The sequence below is a fragment of the Pseudopipra pipra genome, chromosome 19 (genome assembly GCF_036250125.1).
Source record: "Pseudopipra pipra isolate bDixPip1 chromosome 19, bDixPip1.hap1, whole genome shotgun sequence".
Classification (NCBI taxonomy): Eukaryota; Metazoa; Chordata; class Aves; order Passeriformes; family Pipridae; genus Pseudopipra; species Pseudopipra pipra.
In genome coordinates this window covers 6,420,408-6,447,896 of record NC_087567.1, presented here as the reverse complement: position 1 = coordinate 6,447,896, position 27,489 = coordinate 6,420,408, and the positions used below count along the sequence as shown (strand labels likewise).

At 54.8% G+C, this 27,489-nt stretch overlaps 3 protein-coding genes across 5 annotated transcripts in view; 2 read left to right on the top strand and 1 right to left on the bottom strand.

Annotated features, from left to right (window-relative positions):
- The first annotated feature begins 2,309 nt into the window (after positions 1 to 2,309).
- NHERF1 (NHERF family PDZ scaffold protein 1) lies at positions 2,310 to 12,349 on the top strand. Its single transcript, XM_064675922.1, has 6 exons — positions 2,310 to 2,776; positions 8,886 to 9,047; positions 9,806 to 9,959; positions 10,491 to 10,531; positions 11,062 to 11,160; positions 11,281 to 12,349. Exons 1-6 carry the CDS (start codon positions 2,366 to 2,368, stop codon positions 11,443 to 11,445), a joined length of 1,032 nt encoding a protein of 343 aa, XP_064531992.1. The 5' UTR covers positions 2,310 to 2,365; the 3' UTR covers positions 11,446 to 12,349.
- Positions 12,350 to 13,853: 1,504 nt separating this feature from the next.
- NAT9 (N-acetyltransferase 9 (putative)) lies at positions 13,854 to 18,142 on the bottom strand. The gene is made up of 6 exons (XM_064675928.1): positions 17,853 to 18,142; positions 17,050 to 17,159; positions 16,012 to 16,149; positions 15,742 to 15,801; positions 15,473 to 15,567; positions 13,854 to 15,389 (listed from the first exon to the last, which is right to left on the bottom strand). The coding sequence occupies exons 1-6, from the start codon at positions 17,927 to 17,929 to the stop codon at positions 15,243 to 15,245; spliced, it is 627 nt and encodes a 208-aa protein (XP_064531998.1). The 5' UTR covers positions 17,930 to 18,142; the 3' UTR covers positions 13,854 to 15,242.
- Positions 18,143 to 18,517: 375 nt separating this feature from the next.
- The window catches only part of TMEM104 (transmembrane protein 104), a 44,221-nt gene continuing 35,249 nt past the window's right edge, over positions 18,518 to 27,489 (top strand). The window contains exons 1-6 of one of the 3 annotated variants that reach the window (XM_064675921.1): positions 18,518 to 18,621; positions 20,098 to 20,208; positions 22,046 to 22,167; positions 24,103 to 24,184; positions 25,100 to 25,202; positions 25,608 to 25,688. In XM_064675921.1, coding sequence (XP_064531991.1) covers positions 20,164 to 20,208; positions 22,046 to 22,167; positions 24,103 to 24,184; positions 25,100 to 25,202; positions 25,608 to 25,688 — 433 coding nt within the window. In that variant the 5' untranslated portion in view covers positions 18,518 to 18,621; positions 20,098 to 20,163. Of the gene's footprint in view, positions 18,622 to 18,927; positions 19,074 to 20,097; positions 20,209 to 22,045; positions 22,168 to 24,102; positions 24,185 to 25,099; positions 25,203 to 25,607; positions 25,689 to 27,489 lie in introns of those variants that run through there. The other 2 variants (XM_064675919.1, XM_064675920.1) reach the window with 2 other exon arrangements.

Genomic DNA, 27,489 nt, shown 5'->3' with positions numbered 1-27,489 from the left:
GCTTTGCATCTGTCTGGTTGTTTATTGCATGAGAAATCCCTGCCCTGGGTCTGCAACGTGGGAGGCTGCTGCACACAGGCGCTGAGGAGCCACGGGGCCGGGGGGCCGTGGGAGCAGCCATGGGGAGGGGGAAGCACCCACAGCCCCTTCCTCCCCACTGGGGCTTTCGTTGCACATTTCAGACAGTCCAAAGGTGAGAGGGGAAGAGTAAACATGGCCTGTTAAATTAAAACCAACCTCCTCCCCTGCTGTTCTCATGGTGCGGAGTCCAGCATTCCCCAAATAACTCCATCTTCCCACCAATGGCATTGCTGCTGCTGCTTGGCTGATGTCTGCAAAAAATGCTGGATGGCTTGAACACAAACAGACGTTGGCTCTTTTCTCTTTCCCCCCTCCAGCTTGAGCTCCTTTAACGTCACGCCAAGATGCAAAGGGCAGGAGGCAGCTGGGGCGCAACGGTGCTGCCTGTGCCCTGCCATCCTGCGGGCACTGCCGGACCCAAAAGCAACCCCAGCTGTTTCCTCTGCTGCTGCCTTTCCTCCTTATCACGGTCCTATGCTCAAACCAGCCCTGCTGGAGCTGGGTTTTGTTTCCTGACTTAGGGTAGTGTACCTCCATCTCCCCCCGAACGTGCACACTCGGGGCTGTGCTGCTCACAACCCCCTTGCCAAGGGGAGGGCTGTGACACGGGTGATAGATCCCCCCATCCTGGGGCTGTACCACAACACGCTTGCCCTGGTTTTCCTCTCTGCAGGCATCTGCCTCTGGCCGCCGTGGGATTCCTCTCTGCCGCGTTTCTCAGGGCCGAGCGGCCGCGGGCGAATGCTCAGCCGAGTGGAGGAAACAAATGAGCCCACCCTCGGCTCCCAGCTGGGTCCCACGGAGCTGGAGCATGGCCACCCTGAGCACATGAGGGGTTCCTCAGCCACTGAGGTCCCTTCAGCAGGAGATTCGAGTGGAATCTCCTATGAGGGACGTGTCCCATGGCACGCAGCCGTCCCCTCTTTGCTTGCCTGGCTGCAGCTCGGTGAAACACGATCCCAGCTGCCCTGAGGACCTTTGGCCAGGTGGAACTTCAGCCAGCCCTGGCAGTGGGAGACACTGACTTACCTCTGTGCCACCCTCCCTGGGACAATTCCAGGAGCCAGCTCTGCCTGGCACCAGCACTCCTGCTGCAGTGCTGGAGCAGCCCAGGCTTGCTGCTTCCTTGCTCTGCCCTGGCTGACCCCAAACCCCAGGATCTCACACGCTCATAACCCACTGCAGCCACTTCTGCTTCCCAAACCACAAGCAGAGAATGTGGAGCCAGGGCAGTGCAAACCCCCTGGGGTTTCCTCCATCTTCCCACCTTCCTGCTCCCAGCTCCAGGGTGCCAAGGGGGAGTCAGAGACTGCTGGGGGAGCAGGGCTGCTCCATTTCCGCCGCACAGTGGGTTACCCGAGTTACTGGCCAGCGCGGCCTCCCCGACCGCGTTCACACGCGGTTTCGGTTTGGGGTTTTTATCTCACTCTGAGCATCCCTCCAGCCCTCCGCCTCGGAGCAGCCCTGGGGCCGGCATCACCCTTCGAGGACCGGGCGAGGGAATGGGGTGGACATGCCCCCGAGAGGACAATGTGTGCCAGCCGGGGTGTGCTGTGGGCAGAGCGGGGACAACGGGGAGTGCCCCGCCGGTCTCAGGCCAGCCGGGGCTGTCCCCGGAGGGGTGGCAGAACCGACCCGAAGAGGAGGGAGCTCAGCGGGGAGTGGGGGCTGCCGCGGCGGGCCCGGATGGCTGACATGGAGAGGCAGAGGTGGCCGCGGGGGAGAGGTGGAACCCTACGGGGGAGCGGCCGGACCCCACGGGGGAGCGATCCAGCCCCGCTGCCGGCGGCACGACCCCACAGGAGAGCGGTCCGGCTCCCACGCGGGAGCGATGGAACTGCACGGGGAATCGGTCCAGCTCCCACGGGAGAGCGGTTGGACCCCACGGGGGAGCGGCCAGACTCCACGAGAGATCGGCCCGACCTCACGGGGGAGCGGCCTGGCCCCAGAGGGAGCGGTCGGACCCCACAAGGGAGCGGTCCGGCCCCGCTGCCGGCGGCAGGACCCGGCGGCGCCGCCGCGCCCGGGCCGCCCCAGCGGGGCGAGAACACATTTGCATACCCACGGCGAGTAGATTTGCATAGCCACACCCCAAATATTTGCATAACCGCGCCCCATCGCTCTCCTTATTTGGCGGCCATCTCCCCGTCCCGCTCTCCCATTGGCCGCCCCGCGCCCCGCGCCCCGCCCCCGTATATAGGCGGGCGGCACGGCCCGGGCCGCGCAGTTTTCTGGGCGCGGGCGGCGGGACGGGGCGGCCACAGCTCCGCCCGCTCCCCCCGCCATGAGCAGCGGCGCGGGCCCCGCCGCCCGGCTGTGCCGCCTGGAGCGCGGCCCGGACGGCTACGGCTTCCACCTGCACGGGGAGAAGGGAAAGCCGGGCCAGTTCATCCGGCTGGTGGAAGCGGGCTCGCCGGCCGAGCGCTCGGGGCTGCGGGCCGGGGACCGGCTGCTGGAGGTGGATGGCGAGAACGTGGAGCGGGAGAGCCATCAGCAGGTGGTGGAGCGGATCCGCGCCGCCGCCGGCGCCGTCAGCCTCCTCGTCGTGGACTCGACGGCCGACGAGCAGCTGTCGAAGCGGGCCGGGGCGGGTGCCGAGCCCCCGGTGGTCGGCGGGCAGGCCGCCCCCGTGCCGGTGCCGGTGCCGGTGCCGGCGGAGCCCGCGGCGCGGGAGCCCAACGGCGGCGACCAGCGGGTAAACGGGCGGCCGGGGGGGGCTGGGGCTCGGAAAAGTTTCCGGGAAAGGGGGTGATGTCCGAGGAGGGGAGGTCGGACCTCCCGGGACCGGCCCTGTTCGTCTCCTTCCAGCCCTGGAGCGAGCGCATCTACCTCGGCCTCCCGCGGGCGCTGTGTCTGGTTTCGGTCTCGATTCTTTCTTTCTCTATTTTGCTTTGCTTTAAACGCCGCTCCCCAGGAGCCCCGGGCCCTACCGCGCCCGGCTGCTTTGCCTTTTTTTATTTTAAATTAATTTTTTTGTTTGCTTGATGCTCTTCTCTCCCAGCCATGCCGGTGACGGGCGGGGGCAGGCGGGCACACCGGGCTGGTTGGACCCGTAACCGAGCAGGCTGTTGTGTCCCCTGGAGCCCTTCGGCCCGTCCTGATGCTGCAGGGCCGGTAAAATGGGGTGAGGAAAGTGACAGGGCGAGCTTTGACGTGTAGCTGAGCCCAGGGCTGGGCTGAGGGTGGCTGGCACTAACCCACGCCAAAATACCACAAAAAACCTGTGGCAGAACATGTTTTTGCGGGCTGTGACTGCAGGTGTTGGTGGCAGTCACTACTGCCCTGAGTGTGTTCGGTCTCTGCTGTGGAGTGGAGATAGTGGAGCCCTTCCCGGGCTGGAGGACTCATCCTGACAGTCAGACCCCATGTACAGATACTCAGGAATGCTGGCCTTCAGTGTGTGTGGGAGTTAGCAGTTGCACAAACAAAGTGATGTAGAAAGGTGAGGAATTGAGAAATAGCTGACCTTTCCTGCTCAGAGTGGTTCCTAAGAAACACTCTGGGCAGCGGGAGATAATACTGCTTTTTATTTACCCAGCAAAGACTTGTTTGTTGTGACAACAGAGATGTGGATGGTCTTCCTGGGAAGCAGCCTCCTGGTGTCCCCAGGGTGGGGAACGTTCTGGGGAAATCTTGTGACCCATTCCCAGAGAGACTGGTGCAAGGGAGCCCTCCCAGTGTAGACACTGAGCCCCAGGCAGACCTTGGTGCCTCGCTGAGCTGTTGTCACACAGGGTTTTGCTTAGGACCAGGTGGTTTTGAGTTGTGTCTCCTGCTGGACTTCAGCCTTGTGCCAGCTGCCTGTTGCCCCTGGTCAGGCTGATCCACTGCAGGCACAATTCTCATCCCTGCCTGGCTAAAGCACTGCTCCAGCACCTCCTCGATGGGCTTGTTCAGGTGGGAACATCCAGGCTCTGCCCTTGTGCTGCCCCTCTTGCTCGCTGTCCCCTGTGTCATCCCATGTCCCCCAGGTCTGGCCCCGTGCCGGGCTGTGGTGCTGCCCCACGCGGGGGGAGCGTGCCCGTTCTCCCATATGTCACAGTGCCAGCGCTGCCTCGGGGCCCGCGAGACCGTCTGTGCTCTGCTTTCCACTCCCAGATCTCTCCACAGGCTGGGAAAGACAAAAAGAATGTACTTAATGCAGCTCGGGTGAGCCCCCTACCAGGCTTGGCGGGCTGAGGACATGGGGAACAGAGCCCTGCAATGTTGTGGGGTGGCTGCCTGCTCGCTGTGTTGGCAGGAGTCATGGAAAGGGCATGGGAAGCTGGAGATTCCCCATAAGCTCTTGGGGGACAGCCCCGTCTGGAGATGCCTCACAGGCTTTGGGGGGACAGCCTTGGCTGGAGATTCCCCACAGACTGTTGGGGGACAGTCTTAGCTGGAGATTGCTCACAGGCTTGGGGAGCAGGCTCGGGGCACAGCCCGTGCACAGTTACTACCGGCGGTTTCTCTGTTCACAAGAGCAGGAAGCGGGTGACGTGGGGTGACATGGGGTGACATTACCGCAAGGCCCCAGGACAGTTTCTCAACAGGTATCAGCAGGAAATCTTGTGGCTGGGGACAGGGCCTGGTGGAAAAGGCAAGTGGGTTTGGAGATATCGCCCTGGCTGGGCACCCACCAAGCAGGGTGGGAAGATGCCGGGCGGGATGGGAGCCAAGCCGGAACAGGCAGAAAGGGATTTCTCTCTGGCAAGCCAGGAACACAGTGTCGTGCCTGTTCTCCGGACACTGGCGGACAGCCGGTGCTGGCCACCCCATCCCCCTGCAGCCCCAGCACTCTGGGTGGGTGGGATTCCCCGGGATCACTGGGGAAGCGGGAGATTAGCATGTGTCAGAGTCCTGTTTGTTTTGTTGGGCTGGACTTGCCTTTATTTGCTTAACAAGCCTGGAGACACTTGAGAGCTGTGAGAGCCGCCTGTGGCAAGTGATCGTTTAACGTCTCCCACTTTCCAGCAGAATCCATCCTCTCTCCAATCCCTGCTGGGTCTTGCATGACTGGGACCCCCCTGTGCTAGGGGGTCAGTCACACCCCCAGCTCTCAGTGTTGGGCGTGGGCTGAAGAGATTTTGAGAGGCTCATCGTGGGCTGCCTTTTCATTCCCGTAAAACCTCAGACATTCAAATCCCCCTGATGCTGAGATGGAGTTTTTGAGCCTCCCTGGGGAGCTGATCCTTGCACCCCTGTCTGTGGTGCTGAGCCAGCACAGTGATAGTTTTACACCCCTGAGGCCAACCCCGCTTCCTGGGGCCCTGTGCTGTGTGAGTGTCCCCAGCAAGAGCTCTTACAGTTCATCCCCCCCTCCTTGTGTTTCCGGAGGCTTCAACTGCTCAGGAGTATCTTGAGAAAGTTTCATGCAAACCACACGGTGTTCACGGGGCAGCACCAGGTGCTGCAAGCCCAGCACCCTGGCATGGGCTGGGGCTGCTTGTACCAGGGCAGGGTGTTTCCTACCAGCCCCGGGCCTCCCTCTTGCAAATTTAGTGCTAAATTAGAGCCCTCCCTGCCAGCAAGGCTCATCCCTCCTTGTAAAATCTGGGTGAGCCTCCCAGGGCTGGGTTTTGGGGCATAACGGGGAGCATTTCCCCCCTCATTGGGAGCATTGCACTGGGAGGTAGCTGATGTTTAATTAGGAAATGAATTAAATTTCCTCTCAAGGCAGCTGCATGAAAAGCAGCTCCAGTCGAACAGGACGTGACAGGGATGCTGCAAGGAGGCTGCTTTGCATCCCCTTTGTATGAAGGCAGAATGTGTGCGCCAGATTTCGGGACCCGTGTGAATTTGCTGGCCCAGGCGTTCTCGAGCTGTTGTGTTTCTCTTTGAGTAACTGGAAATGCTGCTGCTGCCGATGGGCTTGATGCTGCTTGTAGGGCTGGGAGGTGGGGAGCGGGTCCTGATGCCTGTTTACTTGGGGTTCCTGTGATCCTGGGATTGCTGGTCCTGCCAGGGGGCTGAAGGTGCTGTGGAGGGTTGGTCCAGCAGCTCCTGGAGGGAGAAGCATATGCCCCAACTCCTTTCCAGGGTAGAAATAGGGATGCATTGCTGCAAAGCTCACCATGTCAAGTGGGTATCTCTGCAGACAGGTGTCTGTCCCTCTGCCGCCCCTGGGTGTGGAGGAGAGGGGTGGCACGGGATGCCCGTGCGGGGGGGCTGAGTCCGGCTTCCCCCGCCTCCCTCCCCGCCGGAGGTTGTAATTGCTCCTAAGGAGGCTCTGCCGGCTAATCCGTGTCCCAGCACGGCGGGAGGGCTGCTGGCCTTGGAGAAGAGGATGCAGCAGCTTAGAGAAATTAGGGGCATTTCCGCTCTCCTGCTGCCCAGCTCCATAGCCACAGGGTTTCTCTGCATCCCGGGTGTTGGCCCCAAACCCTCTCTCCTCGGGTTGTTAAGGCCGATGGGGGTTTTGGGGCTTGGAAGGATGACCTACCACAGGGTGCTTGACTCGTGGATGGGCAGGATATAGCTGCTGGAGGATTGGATGCATTTGTTTTCCTCTCCGAGAGGCAGAATGGTGGCTGCCCACGGGGTTTCTGCTGGCACTGGGGATTTGGGGAGGGCACAGGCAGCCTGGCACGCTGGGCTGGAGGAGCTGCCAGCCACTGGTGGGAGGGTGCTGGGGGGGCGGGTCACGGCCCGGCCGGGCTGCCCTCACACCGAGTGCTCCTGCCTTGGCCAGCTGCCTTTGAGGGATCAGTGCCTCCCTCTACCATGACCTGTCCCCCTGTCCTGAGGCATCTGTCCACCCTGCAGGGCTTCCCACCCCCTCCCAACGCCCCCCAAAATTCATGGCACCAGTGCCTCAGGGAGCCCAGGCTGCCAGGGCTTTGTTGGTATGGGTGGGAGCGAAGTCCTCCCTCCTCCCATTCTCTCCCGGGAGCACTGCCAGCACCGCTTGCCGGGTGCTCCCTCCGGCTTTGTCCCGAGCTATCGGCGTGGAGCAACCCCACAGTGCTGCCAAGGGCACCGGGAGCGTGGGTGCTCCGGAGCCTGACCCCCCTGCTCGAGGTCAGGCCAGGGCAGGGCCCCAGGGAGGTGCTGCCTTCCTCTAGGTTCCACCAGGCTCCTGCCTTTTGTCCTTATTTTGGGTATTGTCTGTCCATGTCCAATTGCTGCATGGGTGGACGATGCTGTTGCACCCTGTGAACCTGCTGCCACCAGGCACGGGGGGACCGAAGGGCAGCCGGGGCGAAGTTGAGGGTCACAATCCTCCACCCAGCTGGGGAATCCACATTGGGCATTGCCTGTGGAGCTGAGCCAAGTGGGGAGCAGGTCCTGTGTGCCAGCGCTGAGGCATCCCGGGATCACCTTCACTCCTGGCAGACGCGCTGGGTGCTGCCTGCACCTCCCTTCCTGGGGCGTTGGCAAGTGGTGCTGGGGTGGTAGCTGGCCTTGACCATGGAGGAAGGCGTTGTGCAAGAAGATGAGGCTTTATCAGGGCCTTATCACAGCATTTGGCTCAGCAATTGCAAATGCGTCACCCCGGCCCGTGTGGGACCCTGTGCCACTTCAGTGCTCTCAGATGTGGGGTGTCAGCACTCCAGGACCCAGGTTTTCCTGGCTGGGAGCAGAGGGAACTTCATGGCAAGGAAGCACACGTGCTGTGCAGGGGATAAAGGGCAGCACGGTGCAGGTGTGGGAGGGGAAATTCCTGCAGTGCCTCTTCCAAGTGATGCTATGGGTACCAAAGGAGAAAAAATTATCTCAGAAGAAAGATTAAATACAAAACCTCTTGGCAAGGAATATTCCAGCAGTTTGAGCAAGGCTTGGCTGCTGGGAGAGCCCAACCAAAGCCCAGGGGCTGGTGGTCAAGGCGGGATCAAACCATTTTATCTATAAATGTGTGGAAGTGGTGTTGGGTGCTGGGGTCAGAGCAGTTCTGATGGTGCCACGTGCAGGTGGCTGGTTTGTGTCGCCTGCTTCCTCTGATGCTTCCCGGGCATCCCACTCCCCACTGGGTGAGCAAAGGCAGTTCCTGTGTGCCGGGCTCCCAGGGGTGCTCCTGCTTCTTTCTGCTGCTCGCAGGGTGGGGAGCTTAAAGGGCTCTCTGTGGGCCGGGTACATGTGGCTGCCCCTGCGGGGTTCCCTGGCGCCAGGTGCTGGTGGATCCACAGGTCAAGGTGAAACCAGGTGCAGATGAGCTGGGTGTTGCCTCCTGGAGAGTTGAACATCCCATGTCGCGCCGCCCCGATGGAGCTGGTTTCTGTTTTGCAATCCTGGAGGGGTCATGCTGGGGCATTGAGGCACCTCGGCATCGCAGCTGCTCCAGCGGGATCCCAGCTGCCTGCCCAAGCCCTTTGTGCCCCTTCCCTGCCGGCAGTGGCTGTGGGGTGCTCTGGGGTGGGGGATCTCACTGGTCCCATGGCTGGGTTTGCTGTGGAGGGGGGCTGCAGCTGGCAAGGGCGTGATGGAAGGGACCTGCTCTGGTGGTTGAGATCTCCCTGGTAGCCAAAGCTTCCCGAGTGGGATGGGGTGGGGTGGGGGTGCTTCCCAGCAGCCTGGGCTGTGTTTCCTCTTCCACCTTCATGGCGGTTGCAATCCTGATCCCAAAAGGAAGAGCGTGGTCTGGGGACACACATAATAACATGTTTCTTCAACGTTTCGCTGCAATTAGTGTGCCCTGCACCTAATTCATTAATTAATGCCTGGGATCGTGGGGTGTTTGGCACGCTGCTCCCCAGCTTGAGGTATCAGTGTTTGCAGGTGGCCACATAGGGATGGTGTCCCAGGGAGATGTCTGAGGGTCCTGGTGCTTTCCCTGGGTGTTGGGGGGGGTCTGAGAGCAGTTTACCCACAGGCTGTCCCCGTTGCAGGAGGAGCTGCGACCTCGGCTGTGCCACATGAAGAAGGGCCCCGATGGCTATGGCTTCAACCTGCACAGTGACAAGAGCCGCCCGGGGCAGTACGTGCGCGCCGTCGACCCCAACTCGCCGGCCGAGGCAGCAGGGCTGGCCCCCCAGGACCGCATCATCGAGGTATGCTGGGGTGGGCAGGGTTCTGGGGGGGGTCTCCCAAAAAACCTTGGTGCTCCCTCGCATCCCGGTGGCCGGGAGGCAGCTGCCCTTTGCCGGGAAGGTGTGTGGTGTCCTTGACGCTGGTGGTGACTCACAATGCAGACACCCAACCTGCACCAGCCTGCCGGTCCCACCCAGGGGTGCAGCACTGTGGAGGGTTGGGGCTGAGCACTAATTAGCTGGCTGTGGGTTAATTAGCAGTAGCACTGTCCCTGGGATGCCCCTGGGGTGTGGCAGGCTGGGGACAAGGTGCATGATGGCCCTAAGTTCTGCTGCCAGACATGACCAGGGTGGGGATGGGGACTGGGTTTGTGCCAGGTGGGATGATGACCCATGAGGGCAAGGACAAACCGAGCCCCAACCCTGCTGCTCACTGGGGCGTGGGGCTGAAGTTTTGGGGTCTCTGGGGACCATGAGGGCTTTGTCTCTTGCCCATGCTGCCCATCTCCTGTGCCTGCCCCAGGTCTGTGCCCTGCCAGGTACTCCCTGCCAGCTTTGCCCATTCGATCCCGTGCTAATCACTCAGAGGAAAATCTGCTTTTAATGAGGTTTTCCTGGCTGCACCACTAATCCCTGTGAGGCTGTAAATGCCTGCAGGGGCTGCGGGGTGGCTGTGCTGGGGTTGTGACTGGTACCAAGGCAGTACCCAGCCCCTCTGTGGAGCTCTCAAGGGATGGATGAGCCCTGGCTCCAGGGGTGATGTGGTGCCTTGCCTGCAGGTGAATGGTGTGTGCATGGAGGGCAAGCAGCACAGTGACGTGGTGGCAGCCATCAAGGCAGGCGGTGATGAGACCAGGCTGCTGGTGGTGGATGTCCTCACGGATGAGTTCTTCAAGAAGTGCAAGGTGGTGCCCTCGGAGCAACACCTGACAGGTGGGCTGGGGGCTGTGCTGCGGGGATGGGGGTTTGTGTCATCTCTGTCAGCTTTGTGTCACCTTGTCACCAAACCTGGGGTGCTGGGGTGCTCCCTGAGCCCTGGGAGGTAGAGGTTTATCACCCTAGGGCCAAGCAGAGGTGTCTCCTGCCTGTTTGGGGGCCCCGTGCTGGGGTGGTAGTTTATGGCCCTGGGTTGCACTTTGTCAGGGTTTATGGCCTGGGGTGTGAAGAGGCATCAGCTGCCCTTTGCTCTGCTCCATGGGCCCCTCCCTGCTGTCACGGTGGTCCCCAGGAGGATGGAGAGGGGTTCTCATTGGGCTCCACATCACTGCTGCCATCATGGGGATGTGCCTGGCAGCATCTCCCTGTGCTGTGGGGTTGGCTCCAGGGGCTGGTTAGAAAACTCAGGACCTGGCCAGATCCTGGGCAGTGTTGTGTGAGCACTGGCCATGTGCAGCCTTTGCCCCACATTGGTGAGGGGACAAAGCAAATACATCCTCACTTGGTGCCCATGTCCTTGTCCCACAGGTCCCTTGCCAGAACCAGTTGCCAATGGCGATATAGAGAAGGTAAGAGCCTCGTCTTGCTTCTAACCCCGTCCATGCCCATCTCCAGGCAGGGACCCTCCTGTTCAGGTGTCCCCATGGACAGAATGATGCCACCAGGGACTGCAGTGCTCCCAGGCTGCCACACAAGAGCTGGTGCCACTGGGAAGGGGACTGGGAACTGGTGTCCCCCAGGAAGGGAGTTGCTTGTGGTGCTGAGTGTAACAGAGATGGCTGCAATTGCCTGTGCCTCCTCTCCTTTTGCCTCCTGATGCTCCAGGGCTAGGAGCCCTTGTGGTGCTGCAGGGAAGTAGCATCCAGCCCTGCAGCCACCCTCCTCCTCCTGCTCCTGCTAAAGCCAGGGCAGTCGGCCGGGGTTTAATCCCTCCCCGCCCCAGATGGGCAGCGCTGGAGTATTTATGTGCCTGGAGCTTGCAGGAGATTACATGTGGGGAAGGACGGATTTCGTGGACCCCTGGGTGGGACTTGCAACTCCAGTGGCTGTTCTCAAGCTGCAGGGGCTGGAGCTCTCATTCCCTCCCTGTTTCCCCCAGGAAAACAGCGGAGAGCCACAGTCCAACTCGGTGTCCGAGAGCCCGTCCAGCCCCGCGCCTCTGGCCGTGTCCCCCAACTCCAGTGAGACCCACAGTGAGGTAGGGCTGGGAATACTGGGGGGAGGCAGTGGCTGGGAAGTGGGATCTGGGATGAGCCCCCACTGTGGGGCTGTGCTGAGGGGGGACATGGTGGGGCTGACACAGCCTCTCACCCCCCAGCCCGACACGCAGGAAGATGACAAGCGCCACTCGGCATCCGGCTCCCTCCTGGACCTCGACATCCCGCTGGCCGTGGCCAAGGAGCGGGCGCACCAGAAGCGCACCAGCAAGAGGGCACCCCAGATGGACTGGAGCAAGAAAAACGAACTGTTCAGCAACCTGTGAAGGTCCCTGGGGTGGGGTGAGGGTCTGCTGGCCTCCCCCAGTCCTGCACCCACCTCTCCTGCACCCCCCTCCTCCCTGCCATGGGCTCCTGGTGGGGATGTGGGGCTGCTCCCCACCACCCTGACCTGAGTGCTGGGGCTTGGTGGCCAGTGAGCATCCCTGCAGAGGGATGTCTGGGCTAGAGAGAGATGGGGGTGCTGGGCATGTCCCCTTTCAAGAGCCCATCCCCAGCGTGCTCCTCCAGCCCTGCCTTGAAGCCCTGCACATCCTGGTAGGCACAAGCAGGGATATTGGGAGGGATCAAGGATTTGGGGGGGCCTGATGCCCAGTTCTGATCCCTGCTGTTCCCTGGTTCTTCCCCCACCCCCAAACCTTATCTCCATTTGAGCCACTCCCCAAATTTCCCTTTAACTGAAAAACCCGAGGCTTTTAGTGACTCTTGCCAAACCCCACCTGCCCAGCCACTGACCACAGCCGGGGTGTTTGACCCCTGCCTGGCAAGCTCCGTCCACGATGACCTTGTCCCTTTGCCTCTTCTGCTGCAAGGAGGGACACGGGTGCCCAGCACAGTGAGGAGACCCCAGCACCCACCCTGCCCCTGGGGCAATTTTGGGAGAGGAGAGGGTGTCCGGAGCCAGCATAGCAAGCAATAATAGTCTCCTTTACTCCTGCACACTCCTGGAGACAGAGCCGATCAGGGTTTGAATCCAACACTGTGTAATTTAAAGGCTTCTCATAGACTTCTTTTTTTTTTTTTTCCAATCGCACCATTCCTTTTTTTTTAACTGTATTTTGTGGAAATTCTTCCTGTGGATGTTTTGTTTCTATGTGCTGCAATCAGGTGTTGTCGTACTGTTGAGCTCAAGAGAAATTCTGTTTACTGGAATAAACCTTCCTGACTTCACGTGTCTGGTTTAAGGCTAAATCCTTCTGGAGCCTGAGAGGGTGCAGGGGCTTGCTGTGCCCCGGGGCTGGGGGAAGAGGCAGGTAATGTGGGGAACACTGGGCCTGGTTTGGGTACCCCTGAGCACCTGGTGGGGCCAGGATGGGGGGTCGGGGAGGCACCAGCTGGTCCCAGTGGGGGTTAATGCCTCAGGGTGATTAAAGGACTCTAATCCCCTGGGGAGTGCAGGGGAGTGAGGGCAGTGATGCAAAGCTCTAATCCAGGTCTGTCAACCAGGCTGGAGGGCAGCAGCTCTGTTGGGGGCAGCTCCAATTTGCTCCCAGCCCCCCTGGAGGTTTTTAGGGTGAGCCTGGGTTGCACCTGGGTTGGGGGGAAAGCAGGAGGTATGGGCTGGGAGGAGTTGTTTGTCCCTCTAAATGGATGGATCTAGCCCTGGGTGGCTCAGCAGGGCCAGGCTGGTGGCACCATGGCTGGACTGAGCACAGGGCAGGGCTGGGCCCGGTCTCTGCCCAGTGTCTTCATTTCCTCCCCTTCTGCACACTCTTGTTTTGTGCTCCAAACTCCCAGACAAGCTGCTCTACCTGAGCTGACAAGTGGTTGCAGAGGTCTGCACCTCAAATGACAACCAAGTGACGAGGTGTCACCACATTTCCAGGGAATGTGCAGGCTGTCACTTCCCCCTGGAAGCTGGGGGTGGGGTGGGGGGAGCCCATTCCAACAAGCCTCATCCTCCAAAGGTGTCCTCTGAAATAGGTGAGCTCCTGTCTTCTCTTTCCTACCTTCACCCCCTTGGAGAGCAAGCAGGACATCCCAGCCTGGCTGGGGCTACCCATGCAGGGCAGGACTGGGGGTATCCAGTGGGTCCCAGGAGCATCTTTTGCCTCTTGGCCTGGTCGGAGCAGCCGGGCACTGGTTCCCTGTGGGAACACTGGTTGAGCCTCGCTGGGACCACCCCAGCCTGGGGGAGGGCTGAGCTCCGGGACAGACCCAACTTTGTTTTGGGTTGCCAGGCAAAGGCTTTTCCCAGCCCCTGTGGAGGCGGGAGAGCGCCGGCGTTGCCAGGGGACCGGGGATGCCAAGCTGGGCACTCGCTGGCTCCAGAGCAACCGGCTGGGCATGGGGAGCTATGACAGGATATCACTGCCCCTTTTCCCTGGCACCAGAGGTTAAGTTATTTTTCCCACCTTGTTCAGCTTTTAGGGGAGCAAATCCCAGCCCAGCTCCATCTCTCCTCCCAGTTTGGCCTGACTCCTCTGGCACAGGGATGAAACACTCCACGGAAGGAGCACAGAGCCAGCAGTTTGCCCAGCAGGTTCTGCAAATCTTGTTCTGGAGGACAGAATCCATTCCTGCCTGCAGCAGGTGACAAAGAGCAGGAGGATTAGTAGCCCTTGTCATGGTAATCCCAGCGGGAAGTAGAGCTGCTCTTCACTTTATTACCACACAAAGCTTTCCCTACAACTAAATCCACGCTAAATACTTGTTGTTTTAAAATACCGTGATACACTGTTCCCACGCTTCGCTTTAATATTAGTCACAGGAATCATGTATTTAAATTAACTAAAATTGGAAAACTAAAACGCCCCAGGCTCTAAAAATACAAGGCACAGCAACACTAAAAATTCCACAGACTGCCAATCTCCAATACAAACATCCCTGGGCGAATCTGAAAGTTATTACCTGATCCTGCGTCATTGGAACAGATAATTTCTGGTCTAGGATTAGCCACTACGGCTGCTACTACAGTGGGAAAACACACAAAAGTCAGTTATCCTCCTTACCTTCTGTCCTCTCCTCTTAGCAAGCTTCCCTGCTGTGGAGAGCATGTGTAGGGCAGGAGAGGTCAGGCTGAGTAACTGCACAGGTAAGTCTGTCCAGTGGGAGTCAGGCAAGCGCCCCTTCTTCATCTATAGATCTTGGATCTACGGCTGCTCAGGCTGGTTAACTCCCACCTAAATATATCTGCCCCCCAGTCATAGATATTTTTCTCCCCATCCTTCTTAGTGGAGCAGCAAATGGAACCTCCAGGCTCAGCAGAGCAAGTCCTGAGCTGCTGGAAGAAGGGAGCTGTCTCCTTTCACTGTATTCTCCTCTTCCTCCTTGCTTCCATCAAAGCAGCCAGGGAAAATGAAGTGCTATATCCCTTCAATGCTGGCCTGAGGTTTCCAGATCTGGAGCACAGCCCTAAAGCTCTGGGGGGTTTGTCTCAGCAGCCTCCTGCAGCTCCTTGCACAGCTGTCATGGTGGGGCTCAGCTCTAGTCTTGATCAGCCAATATCAACAATTTTCATCACATTAACTTGCCCTTTGGTTGTGCTCACCCACACCAGGGCCTCTCCCTGCCAGGACACAGCACTGCCCCCCTGCAACGCACCAGACCCTGGAAGATTGGGTTCAAGGAGTCTCTGTTGTCTGTTACAAACCATAACCACACTTTGAGCAGCCAAAGCAAGCAGCTGAGCCCCACACTGTGCTCAGGCACGTCAGAGGTTTGTCTTTTTTTTTTTATTCAAGAGTAAACAAATTGAGCTGCCAGCGTATGAGACCATGTCTGCCAAACAGATGAATCCTGCTCCAAGGGCAGTGGGAGAAGTTACTGCTTGTACAGAAATTGGTGGCACCAGGAAACAACTGCTGGTGATTTTAGGCTCTGCTGGAACGGCATGTGAAGGTTATAGTCATTCCTAGCCAAACCTGTGAATTAGTGGCTGTTCTCCAGGTCCAAACTTCAGGCCGTAATTCTGGCTGGCGCAGCAAAGTGCAAAGTTGACAAGATGACAAAGTAACTGAAAACAGTCAAGTGCAGTGTTGGCTCAGCGGTGTCCTCCACACCCAGACCTTGCAACAGCGTCCAGCTCCTCCCTGGAAACCCAGCCCGTGTCTGGATGTGTCTGTCAGGTCTCCAGCACCCCAACTGGCCGCTTCAGCTCAGTGTAGCTCTTTTCCTCCACGTGGTTTGTCTGTTCCAGGAGCCATCGTCTCTCCTGGTCACTGACATCCAGCTTCAGCGTCACCTCCTGGAAAAAGCTGTTCACAGCAACCTGCATCACACAGAGGGAAAGCAGCTCAGTACCAGTCATGGGGGAAACATGTTCTCTGGGTAGAAGATGGGCTGTTACTGCACCTCCTTAAAGTGAAGCTTTTTGAACATGCAGATACTGGCTTCATTTTCCTGACCAATCTTAGCCTCAAATTTGGTGATCCCCAGGATTCTCACTCCTGCAAAAGAAATCAGAGAAGCATTTCTATTACTAGTTTGGCTTCTATAAAAGCACAGGACTCCAGTCTTGGGGCAGATGCATCTCTTACTACCCTGTCTGAATCACTAGGAGTATGTGCTTCTGGATCACAGGCTGCCTGCACTCCTGTTCCTGTGCACTGAGCCACCCTTACCATAGGCCATCATCAGCAGAGTTGCCTCCTTGCCAAACCCTCTGCCTCGGTAGCAGGGCTCTGAAAGAGACAGTCACAGAGTCAGCATCCACTTATGGGAGACAAATCAGCCACACCAAACACTTTTCAGAGGAGACTGCGACCTGAGACAAAGGTCTCATCAGGGCTGAACAGCCACTGTAAAGCATGAGAATAAAAAGCTGCTGTATGCAACACCTGTCTGCAGCTGGCTTTTAGCTGTGGAAACAAAGCTATGAAGCAGAACTTGACCTGCAATCATAATTTCAACCTCTCCCAGGGTCGGATCCTCGGCGTTGGTGAGGAAGAGGTTCACGTCCCCCACCATGCAGGACTCCTCTTCCGCCTGTCCCGGCCACCGCGCCGCGTCCAGCACGATGAAGGTGCACTCTGGGGAAGACAAGAAAGAGGCAGCATTCTCAGGGCATGCTGAGCATTATCCCCAAATCAATGAAGAATGAAACTAAATGCAGGTAATGGTCAGAGGAACAACAGTTTCCACACATTAACAGCGAGGAAGAGCTAATAACTGCGTTTCCCACGCCAAGTGTGCCTGCTCCCAACCATAGAAATGTAAGAAATATTTGGGAAAACCCGTTGTGACGGTGACAAAGACACCAAGACTAGAAGCAGCATGTTTTAAGGAGCATGAAAACGTCCATCCCCTGTCTGAAGTCTCCTTGCCTTGTCTCACTCAGAAGCAAGTTTGGGCAAAGAATTGTTTGATGCACAAGAGGCTGAGACCTACTGATTCATCTGGTCCATGTTATTACTGCTTTGAGTAAGGCTTTTAATGCTTTGAGTAAGACAAATACTCCGGACTGGGGTCTTTGCCAGCTTCAGTATTTTCCAGCTCACTATATTTCTACCAGGCTTTTATGGGCAGGGATTCGTTACCTGTAGGAGAGTCAGGGAACCAATTCAGTTGCTTCAAGCAGATGATTATAAAAACCACTGGATTTCTCAAGGAAAAATACAACCTCTTTCCACTTTTTTATAATGATCAGACCTGGGGAGTGCTGGCTGTGCAAGATCAGCTCAGCACACAATGCCGTGGGAAGTAATTCACTGTAATCTTTAAAAATTGCATAAAAAGGACACCAACAGCCCTGGACATTCCCTAGTTCCCTGACATGGTTTATATATAACAGAAAGCCAGTTCAAAGCTGCTGTTGTAGAGGGTCTCACATCCCCTCTGGTTCGGGGGAGACTCCCAGCTCACTGTGGGTCAGACGGAAAGGACCTGTCCACCACTCCCACCCTTCCTTAGGGAACATTTCAGGTGCTCACTGTCGGCATCCTCCCTCCAGCTGCGCTGCATCTCGTACTCCTGCTCCAGGCTGAGGGGCTCCGAGGCCGTCAGGCGCTGCAGCTCCTCCGACTGCATCCACTCGTGGTACCTGACAAGGGACCCAGAGCCACGTCACTGCCCCACCTGCAGCACTGTGGGTGGATCTCCACCAACAACCTGAGGATCAGGGCATAAACCAGCTCTGGAAACATCAGCCCAGCCTTTGTGGCAACTTCAAAGTGTCCACAGCCTTCTCTCCCCTTTCTAACACAGGAATCAGAGCTCTCTGTGGAAATTCAGTGGCTTTGCCTGAAGAGTGCCCAATGCAAACTGGGTGTTTTTGAGAGCACTGGGTTCCAGTGCATTTCATCCCGAGTGAGATGATCCGGCACCTCCTGGACGCTGACAAAAACATCAATACTGGCATCTTTGAGGCTGCAGCTGTCCAGGCCAGCACTTCACAAACCTACACACCTAATGTATCAAACATCCACACATTTAAGTTTTGTGGGTTTTTTTTGCTCTTACACTGTCAGTAGGGAAAGGCATCAACGAACAGGAGAACCGCTGGTCTTCACTCACTCACAGGCAGGTATTTCCCCTTTTCCACGGGTATACTCAATGGCACAGATAAAGTTCCCCTTTCAGTAGAGCTGGCACAGAGCACAGCCGGGCACAGAGGGCACACTCACTGCCTTCCCAGGAGTGATTCCCAGGGGGAAGAGGCCCAGCCCTCTCTGACCACCACACTCACTTCAGAGAGAGAAGTGAAATCAGACCGAGCAGGACACGAGCCACGTACCGGGGCACGTGTGCGGCGGTGTAGGGCACCAGCGCCACCTTCTTCCCTCGCAGCACCGTGTCCTGGTTAATCTTCATGGCCTCGGCACCAAGACAGAACCCTAGCACCCTGCTCCGTTCTGCGGCGAGGCCGAGGGAGGGGGCAGCGCTGCCTGGAGCCTTTCAGGAGCGCAGGTCACGCCGATCCCCCACACCAGGGTGCCCGAGAGGATCCCGGGGCCGGGGGGGCTCCCGGACCGCGGGAACCGCCACCGGCCAGTCACGTGCATCTGCCGCACCGCCCTCCGAGCATGCGCAGAGCCAACACACATGGCGTTACGTCATCGCCCCGCCTCTGCATGGCCCCGCCTCCACCATACCCCACCCCGCTCTCGCCTCTCTCTGGTTCCGCCCCCTCCTGCCCCCGCCTCTGCCCCTACCCGGCCTCGCCCCTTCCCACGGGCCAATGGCTATCGGCATGTTTACCCTGGCCCCGCCCCTGCCCCGTCCTGGACACGCCTCTGCCTTTTCCCGCCCCGCCCCTGTCCATCCCGATCACGCCCCCTTTTTAGACCACGCCCAAGCAGGCCCCGCCCCGTCACAGTCACAACCCCGCCCTTTTCTGGCCGCGCCCCCGCCTGGCCTCGCCCCTTCCCGCCACCCAATCGCAGCTCGGCGCTTTCCTCTCCGCCCCGCCCCTCGAGCCGGTCACGTGCGCGGAAGGTTCCGGGCGTGCGCCGTAAGTGCCCCCCGCGCGGCGGGGGCGGGGCCGCCGGCACGAGCCGCCGCCGGTGAGGGAGCGGGGGCGACCCGGGGCGGGACCCGGGGGAAACGGGGCCGACGGGGCCCTCGAGGGATCTGAGGGGCGTCCCGGGGAGAGACTGTGGGGGCGAGGGCTGGGGAGGGGCCCCGCGGGCCGAGAGAGGCCCGGGGAGGAGGGTCCCGTGTGGGGCGGGGGTGCAGCGGGCGGGGTGAGGAGGCCGCGGGCTGTGGGGGCTCTGTGGGGCGGGGGGGGTCCCCCGGGCAGGGCGGAGGGGGCGAGCGGCGTTCCGGCTGTAGGGCAGGGCCGGGGGGCTCTGGAGGCCTCGCGGGGTCCCGGGCCCTGGGGTCGGTCCACCCGGGCTGGGTGAGGGCCCTGCACGGGCTCCTGTCCCGGCCGTGCCCCGGGCTGTCTGTCAGCACACCCCTGCTCTTGCTGCTTGCTGCCTGTCTGCCAAGCTCGGCTGCTGCGTTTTGAGCCCAGGTCTGTCATAAAAGATGATGTTTGGCCTCTTCCCTGAGGCTGGTCCAGTTATGACCATTCTGAGCTGTGCTGCCAGAGTGATTTCTGTCATCCAGCGCGTGTGTGCCAGCTTACAACTGTTTGTTTTTTTAGTGGTGCTCTTACCTGTGAAGCTTGTGGTGATGATTTGTCCCAGTTTGTGTGGCTGAGTAGGAGCACGTGTAGATGTGTGAAGCCCTTAAACAATTCTACTATGGCTAATTACTGACACTGAAACCTTTCAGGAGGCTTTGGTTCTCCCCTCCACCTTTTTTTATATCAGAGTTTACTTTCAATAAAATAAAGGGACAATGTCTGCCTAAACTATAGATCTAAAAGTGCTAAAAACTGTTTAATGTCCCACACCAGCTCTTCCATCCTTTTACCCATTTTCCTTGTATTTCATTAATGTTTTCATCAACTTTAATTATCACATGAACCGGCATAAACTGGGGGAACTGTGACATTGAAACTATTCCACTTTCTTCTCTTTCCTGAAATACTTCTGCTTTGGAAACCTTGGCATGTGAAAAACATCTTGGCATGTCTTTAATAGGTGCGGTGTTTTAATTTGTCTGCTTATTTCTGTACTTGATTTATGAGGAGAGGCTGTAGGCTGGTTTTTGCTGTTTGATGTGCAGTAGGCACGTGCCTGAAAAGAGTAGTAGCTGCATGAGAAGCAGCAGTGTGAGCTCATCCTCAAGGCAGTCATTCTTCCTCTTGAGGTTTTAGTGTATGAAAGAGCCCCTCTGGCTGTTTGGGGAAGGTGAAGTTTGGTCATCACGTGCTGTGAAAGGGCAGGGCCTTTTGGTTGCTTTTAAACTGGTTTAACAGGTATGAAAACTCACAGAGTGTTGGACCGAGTGGTGCTGGTGAGTGGGGTCTGTCCGAAGGGCAACGTCCTGCTGAAGTCTGTTAAAGTGCCAGAAGACTGATGTACAAAAGTTGACTGGTGAGTTCCTCCTCTTTCTAGCAAAAATAACAAAATTTTCTGGTGTTTCCCCAGGTTAAAGGGAAGAGAAGTTGAAAACACCCTCCTGGCTGTGCTCTGGGCCTCCCCTCCGTCTCCATCATGGCAGGGGGCATCACTGACACTGGAGAGCTTTACTCTCCATATGTAAGTTCTGCTGCTTCTGGGTTTGCTCACAAGTTGTTCTTTTTTTTCAAAATACTCTTCCCTCAGCATTGTGTTTTCAGTTCCCACTTCCCCATGGGCGTAACCTCAGTGTTTCAGGAGATGATGGTGGTCAAAGGGTAGTTAAAAATGCTTAGTGTTGGTAGTTAATGGAGGTTTTTTTATATCAGAGATTACTGTAACTGAAATAAAGGGATGATGTCTGCCTAAAGTATAGATTAAAAAGTGCTTCATGTCCCACACCAGCTCTTCCATCCTTTTATCCACTTTCCTTGTATTTTATTACTGTTTTCCTCAATCCACAGTGTACTGTGAAGCAGCATAAACTGGGGGAACTGTGACATTGAAACTATGCCACTTTCTTCTCTTTTGTTACTTTATATAAGCTTTCCCCTGAATTTCTCAAAGTTTACTTAATTGTAGCTGTTGCAGTAATTTGTTTTAAACCACTTCACTTAAAATTAGCAGTCAGGATATTTCTTTCCTGTAATGTGGTGGCTGGTGCAACTCCAGAGCCAATTACTGCTTCCCTATGTTACTGGAAATACTGGTTTTCATAGCCACAAGTCTTCATAAAATGTCAGCTTTTAAAAACAGAGCTTTGCAAACATGTTTTGTTTTTTTTTTCTGAAGTGAACTCACTAGATACAGAATCAGCCCTGAAATCTGTGTGCTGGCTTTTAAATGCTTTAAAACTTTCATCCCCATGTTAAGGATTGAATTTAGGAGAACAGGATATTAGGCTGCAGAAATAGGACACAGCTGAGAAAATGGAGAACTGAGGCAGTAACTGGGATGTTTGGACCCTCAAGGATTAGTGTCACCTGCTCTTATGTTGTTAAGTTGGTGTTGCATGAATTTCCTGGAGTAATCTCAAAGGCTGTGACTGTTCCCTTTCCCTGAAGATGTCTGACCAGACTGAACTCATGGGCATCATCCTTGTCTCTGTCTGCTTGACCAAAGTTAAGGAAAATCACCATTCTGAGAGGTTCAGCACATGATGAATTTGCTGTGCTTATGCCAGTGAAGTGTTTGCAGGGTCTCTGGGGAATAGTTCTCCTGATGGTAATTGCTCCACGCCCACAAAAGTGTGCTCAGAGACAGTTCCTTACTGGCTCTCCTCTGGAGAGATTCTGACCTATATTAAAATAAAACCCCCAAAGCACAACAACTTTGTGGCAATTTTTGATCTTGAATTCAGCTAAATGCATAGCCTGGGGGGTCCTGTCCAGGTGCAGAGTTCTCTTTTGTCCCTGGGCAGTAAAAAAGCTCATTGCCAGAGAAGATAAAATCCTTTCCCTTCAGGAAGTAAAATCCCTTCTTCAGAAGGTGCTCAACTGCTTACTGGTAAAATGTCAAGTAGGCTTTGAATTAGAATTCTTTTTGGATATTTCCTGCTTGACTAAGAATAAGGAAGAACAAGCACTTCTGAAAGATAACTCAGGTGCACAGTTTATAACTGCTTGGGTTCAGGTTGGAAAACAAGGAGAGACCCCAGCCCACAGTGTAGAGCTTCTGGTAGAAGACAATGATTTGAAAACAAACAAATAAAAAGGTCATGTGCTTTCTAACTTTAAGAGTTAGAATAGAAAGAAAAAATATTTTAAATAATTAGGAAAAGGGAGAGGAATATCAGTTTTTCCAGAAATGTGCTGACACTTACTTTGTTCCCTTTGGTTATCAGTCCCCTCCTCTAGTTATTTCTTGCTCCCACCCTGCCCGCTCAAGGATTGCCCTCTCTGTGTGAGTCAGTGCATGTGTGAGGTGTTTTGGGTGATTCCTGGCACGCTCTGATGCTGGATCATGTGGCTGGTTGCAGGTTGGCCTGGTTTACATGTTCAACCTCATCGTCGGGACAGGAGCCCTCACAATGCCAAAGGCCTTTGCGACAGCAGGGTGGCTCGTCAGCCTCATCCTCCTCATGTTCCTGGGATTTATGAGGTAGGACACGAGTGTGTGTCCCTGGAAGATTGGAGGGGAGTTCAGCTGGGTGGGGCTGTGAGGACCATGTTGACTTTTGCTGCTTTCCTGTGCTCTGCTCATTGAGGATTGGTCTCTGCAGTGGTGTTGCCCTGATTTGGAGGGATGCACTTCCTGACTGCCTGCAATATGGTGCTACATCCCATTTCCTGACTGATGGGCAAGACTTTTCCTCCAGTGCAGAGTCTTCTAGGACCTTTCTCCCAGTTTCCTTTTTTGTCCTTGCTGTGGATATGTTCCATGCTTGCCTCTGTCATGGATCAGTTCCCCAAACACCACTCGTGTCACAGGTGACGTGGGGTAATGCTTCTGTTCTGTGACTTACAGAAGTGATGCAGGTGTGTGAGCTTTCTCTGGGCTTCTAGCAATGCTCTCACAGCTGCAAGAGTGTCAGGAAAACAAATTCATGTATAGCCAGGCTTATCTTATCCCCTCCAGACCTTCAGTACTTGAGACCTTGGAGCTGCTCTCCTGATTTTCCCACTGGCTCACCATGAGCTCCTGCCCAGGTGCCTCCATGCTGGAGCAGCAGATGGAGCTGAAGGCTGTGGATACAGTGCTGGTGTCTGAGGAGCTATTGATAGAATTGCCATCTTCTGATGGGCTGTGAATCTCTTCTTGCTTAGTTTTAAAATAAAAATAAGAATTTTTAAAATAAAACCAAAATCCCCTCCTGCCATTTGTAAGAATGGAATTTTGAAGTCCCGGCCTTGTCAATAACCAGCTCTCTCAGCCTGAACATGCCTTTTGAGCCAGAGCCTTTGGGATCTGTTAGGTGCTGCTAAACAGAGGAACTGTATGGTCATTACTGGCTGTAGTAATGCTTTTAGTGCCTCACCTCTGAGCTGGATGCTGTAAACTGTGGGGATACCAGTAACTGGGAGCTTTGTAAGCAATTCCTTTTAGCTACATTAGTATAAAAGCATAAATTCAATGTATGAAGCTCAGCACCAGCAGAAAATCCTTCAAGGTCAGCAGAAGAGCACAAAGCTCCAAATTGTGTACCAGAACTGCACTGGATTAAACTGAAAAGGTGCAGCTCAAAGGAGTACGTGCCTTGGGAGCTGCATTGCTCTGTGGCTTTTGTTCTGGTGCTTGTGACTTCCTCGTGCCCGCTGGGCACCTTCAGTGCAGGAAAAGTCTGGGCGGAAATTGCCACGCAGACCTCAGCACTTTCTTTTATTCTTGCAAAACTAATCTCTCATTTGAGCTCGATAAGCGAGTCTGGCTCCTAAAGCAGTGAGAAACCACTTTAAAGCCTTAAATAAGATTGATTTGAGGGGTCTTTTAAATTTATTAATATCAGAGGACAGTTTTTAGCTGAGATAATGATATTCCTTCCATCAGTGGCTCTCGCTGTCTCCCTGAACAGCCTTTCCCCTGGCCTCCAGCAAAGTGTATTTGCATGCATGTGTGATCTCTCCTTCTTCTATTGCTGCTTTGCTTCTGATGCCATTTGTAAGATTATTTAAGAGACTGTAGTACCTTTGCCACAGGCCCTAATAGATGAGTTTCAGAATAGTACTGTGCTCATCCTAGGCTGTAAAAAGAGGAAGGAAACTTGCTTTCTAGCAAAGGGCAAAGTCATTTTGCTGTCTTCAACCCACAGAAACACCAGGAAGGTGCCTTCCAAATATCTAAAGTGTCTTATTGTGTCTGAAGGCGTGTTATACTTTATTGCATTTTGTGGTCTGCTTGAACACCTGAATCTCAAGAGCAGAAGGGAGCAATAAAACGAGATGAAACACCACCAAAACAGTGTGTGGGGAGCTGGCAAAAGGGTTGGTTTTGTTTGTTTTTTTGCTCCTACAAACAGATGGGAATAATTCTCCATCTCTCTTCAGTGACAGTTCTTGACTGTTATTGATGATATCAATTGAATTCCTTTCTCTGTAGCTATATGACTACGACCTTTGTGGTGGAAGCCATGGCTGCTGCAAATGCCCAGCTGAGATGGAAGAGAATGGAAAAACGCAAGGTTTGTGTGGGGTTTAATTTTATGTTTTGTTGTGTTCTTCTATCCTGTAGGATTTGCCTGGGATTCCTCTGATTCTTTGCCGTGCCTCGTTACTAACTCTAAAGAAATAAATTTCTACTGCACTTAACTTTGCCATATAAAATATGGCTGTTAGTTCCCTGTGGGGTTGCTCATTAAAGACAGGATTTTCTGCTCCTGCTTTGAAAAATCTCTTGTGCTGTTCACATTTCTTACTGATCGTGCTCTCCTTGCCCAGAAGCGCTGCTCAGTGAATGTGGAGAGGTGGCAGCCAATATATTGGTGCTATTTGGAGTGTGCTGAGGACTATAAATCCTTGCTGATCTCAGGTCATTTAACTGGGACAGGCTGGAATGTCCTTGCTGTTACTTGGGCTGTATCCCAGGGAGTGGACAGTTCTGAATTATGCCCTTCCTGTAAAGCTTACTTGTGGCTTTTCTGGATCAGAGGGAGGCGTAATTGTTTGCACTGATTTAGACCCCTGCCTGTGTTTTAGTGGGATGGAGTTAGGAGCTAGACCTGCCTGCTCTGACTAGCTGAGACTTTATATGTTTAGATTTATGTTTTTTTCTACCAGTTCTGCAGCGCTGCAGATCTGCCGGAAGTTTCTGACTTCCTTGTGCCACGTATCACTACAGGAGTTGGGCACTGTTGCTGTGTGTGTGACTCAGGCTGGGACAGCAGAGCCTGTCACTCACTTCAGCCTGCTCTGCTAGTGCCCTCTTCTGCCCTCCACAGCATCCCAAGGTCTCCCTGGTGTTACCTTTGCTTGCATGTCCTGCCCTCCCTGTTTGAGACCTTCTTTTGAGTGTCTGGAAGTGACCGTGACACTGGTGGTGCCGAAGCCTTTACTGTGGGTAACACATATCTCAGCAGTGGTCTGCTCTTTTCATCCAGGAGGATGACGAGGATGAAGATTCTTCCTCTGGAGTATCTGACAGTGATGTTCTCCTCCCAGATGGCTACGAGCGAGCAGAGACACGGCCTATCCTGTCAGTTCGTGAGTACTCAGTTCATCCCTTTGCTGCTCCAAGACCTTTTCTCTGCAGGCAGTGTCCCAGAAAATTCCACAAGTGTGGACTCCTCTGTCCATTTCACCCTTAGTTCCATGTGCTCACATCCCAAAGTCCTTAATATTTGCAAGATAAGACTCATTGAGAATTCAGTTTACCTTCTGCAGCCTGATAAAGATCTTTTCCTTCTAGGTCACTAAGATGAGAACATCTTATTTTCTAAACACTTTTAACCTAGCTTCGGTAGAGTAATTGGACCAGTGACTCTGCAGATGTGGAGTTGTACAAACTGTCCTTCAAACTGCTGCTAGAGCTTCCCAAGTGTCCAAGTAGTTTGGGCTCTGGGTTTACTGGAGGGATTGGTTGAAACACTTCTTTTTTCCATCGTGCAGAGAGACGTGGCTCACCCAATATCTTTGAAATCACTGAGAGGGTGGAAATGGGCCAAATGGCTTCCATGTTCTTCAATAAAGGTAAGTGATGCATATTTTCAAAAGGCCCTCCTGGACATTGTGTGTATGGCTGTTGCTTAAGTTTGCAAGGTTTTTTTCAGTGTGAGTTTGCATCCTGAGTTTGTGATAATTCCACCCAAAAGTGTCATTCCTTCTCTCTGTGGACTGTGTTCATCCTCCTGTGTGATGTTTCTATGAAGTATTTATGGGCCAAGTGGGCCAGAACCTGCTGTGGTGGGCACAGAACTAGCAAAACACTGCAGGTTATGGGCCCAGTTTCTTGAGACAGGCAAGTGTGAGTCAGTGCCTTTTCTGACTGCCCTTCACCTGCCTTTGAACTGCATCTGTCTTCTGTGATCTCCACTGTTTAAAGCAGTAAAGCCCAGCTGCAGTGTCTGCCAGTTCCATCTTGGTTGTAGTATTTGTGAATAAGACGTTCAGGCTTCCCTGAGCCCCGTATCAGTCTGAAGGAGAAAGACTTCTGGTGGGAGCTTCTGGGAATTGCCTGTGCCTGGGGAATCATCAAGAGAGCTGCTGGGACATGAACTGCTGAAAGGGTCCCCGCTGAGCATATGACAGGCAGCTGGCTTGTGTTTCTGTTTTTAAATGCTGCTTGTATGCCAGGGAACAAACTTGTAACTGTACTGCAATACATCCCTGTCCATTGCTGTGTGCAACAGAAATGCAAACTACAGTGGTAGGGATTCTGAAACCTGTGAAACAGTACAGTGAAATGCTGTGCAGAGCCAGAGCATCATCAGACACCGTGGCTGTGCAGTTTTGAACCTGTCAGGCCCCATTTCTTGTGGAAAATGATGTTTTCCCTTGTTCACTGGCCACCTTGCAAAGAGGTGACGGGCTGGTTTTTTCCACTACGTTACATCAGCATTATGCCAGTGTAAGGCTGTTGCCTCTGAAGGACAGCTGGGCTTAAGTAGTGAAGATTCTATGAACTATTATTTCTGATTTTAAAGTCTAATTGGAAAAAAAAACTTTTTAATTTTCATGCATGCCTCTTCTGGGCTTTTGTAGATTTAAATCACACAGGACCATCAGAATAATCCACCTTGGATCAGGCTGCCACATTTCTAGTCAGGGAAGAGAAGTGTGTCAGAAACATCTTGTTCCTGGTCTTGTCTGTAGCACTGAGTTGCTCTGACCTCAGAGAAGTTTTTCCTTGTTTGCTTTGCTATCTATAAAACACTGTGAACACTTCCCTGTCTCTCAATATTCCTCTGAGGAGTAATATTTGGAAGTGCTTTGAGGGCAATCAGCAGGTAATGGGGTTTAGCCATGTTGCTGAGGCCTCGGCTGTGGAGGGCTGGGGGTCACAGGAGACAGAGAGTCCTCATAATCAAGTTCCAGGAGGCCCCTTCTTTGCATATGCTTCAAAGGGGAGCTGAAAAGGATGCCCCAAAACCAAGCAGGTGTTGGGCAAGTGCCTTCTGGACCTCTCTGGTGCTCAGACACTAGAGGGTGCTGGGAATACGTGTCCTCTCTGTGCCGGCACCAATGTAGCTTCCGAGCAAAGTGAAATAAACTGCTTAGTACTCTTAAATCTTAATCCCTCTTCTTAATGTTGCTTTAGCCACAGTTATCTGATTTCTGTGTTAGGGATCCTCCCCAGGGTCTATTGAGCCCGTCGCAATGGGATGAATCTGTCTGCAGGAAGGCCACTGGAACAGCTGCAGACCACAGCCTGACTTAACTTGTGACTTCCAGATGGGAAGAGTCTGGGGCAGCTGTAACTCATTTGCTGCTTTTCTTTCCTCTGAGCTCATCTTGCGATGGCTGCGCAGAAGGGCCTTCAGTAAGGGCTCAG

Bases quoted from the DNA above. Each gene is read 5' to 3' on its own strand.
- NAT9 (XM_064675928.1), bottom strand. From the start codon at position 17,929: ATGAAGATTAACCAGGACACGGTGCTGCGAGGGAAGAAGGTGGCGCTG. The intron at 16,150-17,049 runs GTGAGCACCTGA...TGTCTTCCCCAG, and splicing joins CTGGAGGGAGGATGCCGACA to AGTGCACCTTCATCGTGCTG. The intron at 15,568-15,741 runs GTAAGGGTGGCT...TTTCTTTTGCAG, and splicing joins TCTGCTGATGATGGCCTATG to GAGTGAGAATCCTGGGGATC.
- NHERF1 (XM_064675922.1), top strand. From the start codon at position 2,366: ATGAGCAGCGGCGCGGGCCCCGCCGCCCGGCTGTGCCGCCTGGAGCGC. The intron at 9,048-9,805 runs GTATGCTGGGGT...CCTTGCCTGCAG, and splicing joins CCCAGGACCGCATCATCGAG to GTGAATGGTGTGTGCATGGA. The intron at 10,532-11,061 runs GTAAGAGCCTCG...TGTTTCCCCCAG, and splicing joins CCAATGGCGATATAGAGAAG to GAAAACAGCGGAGAGCCACA.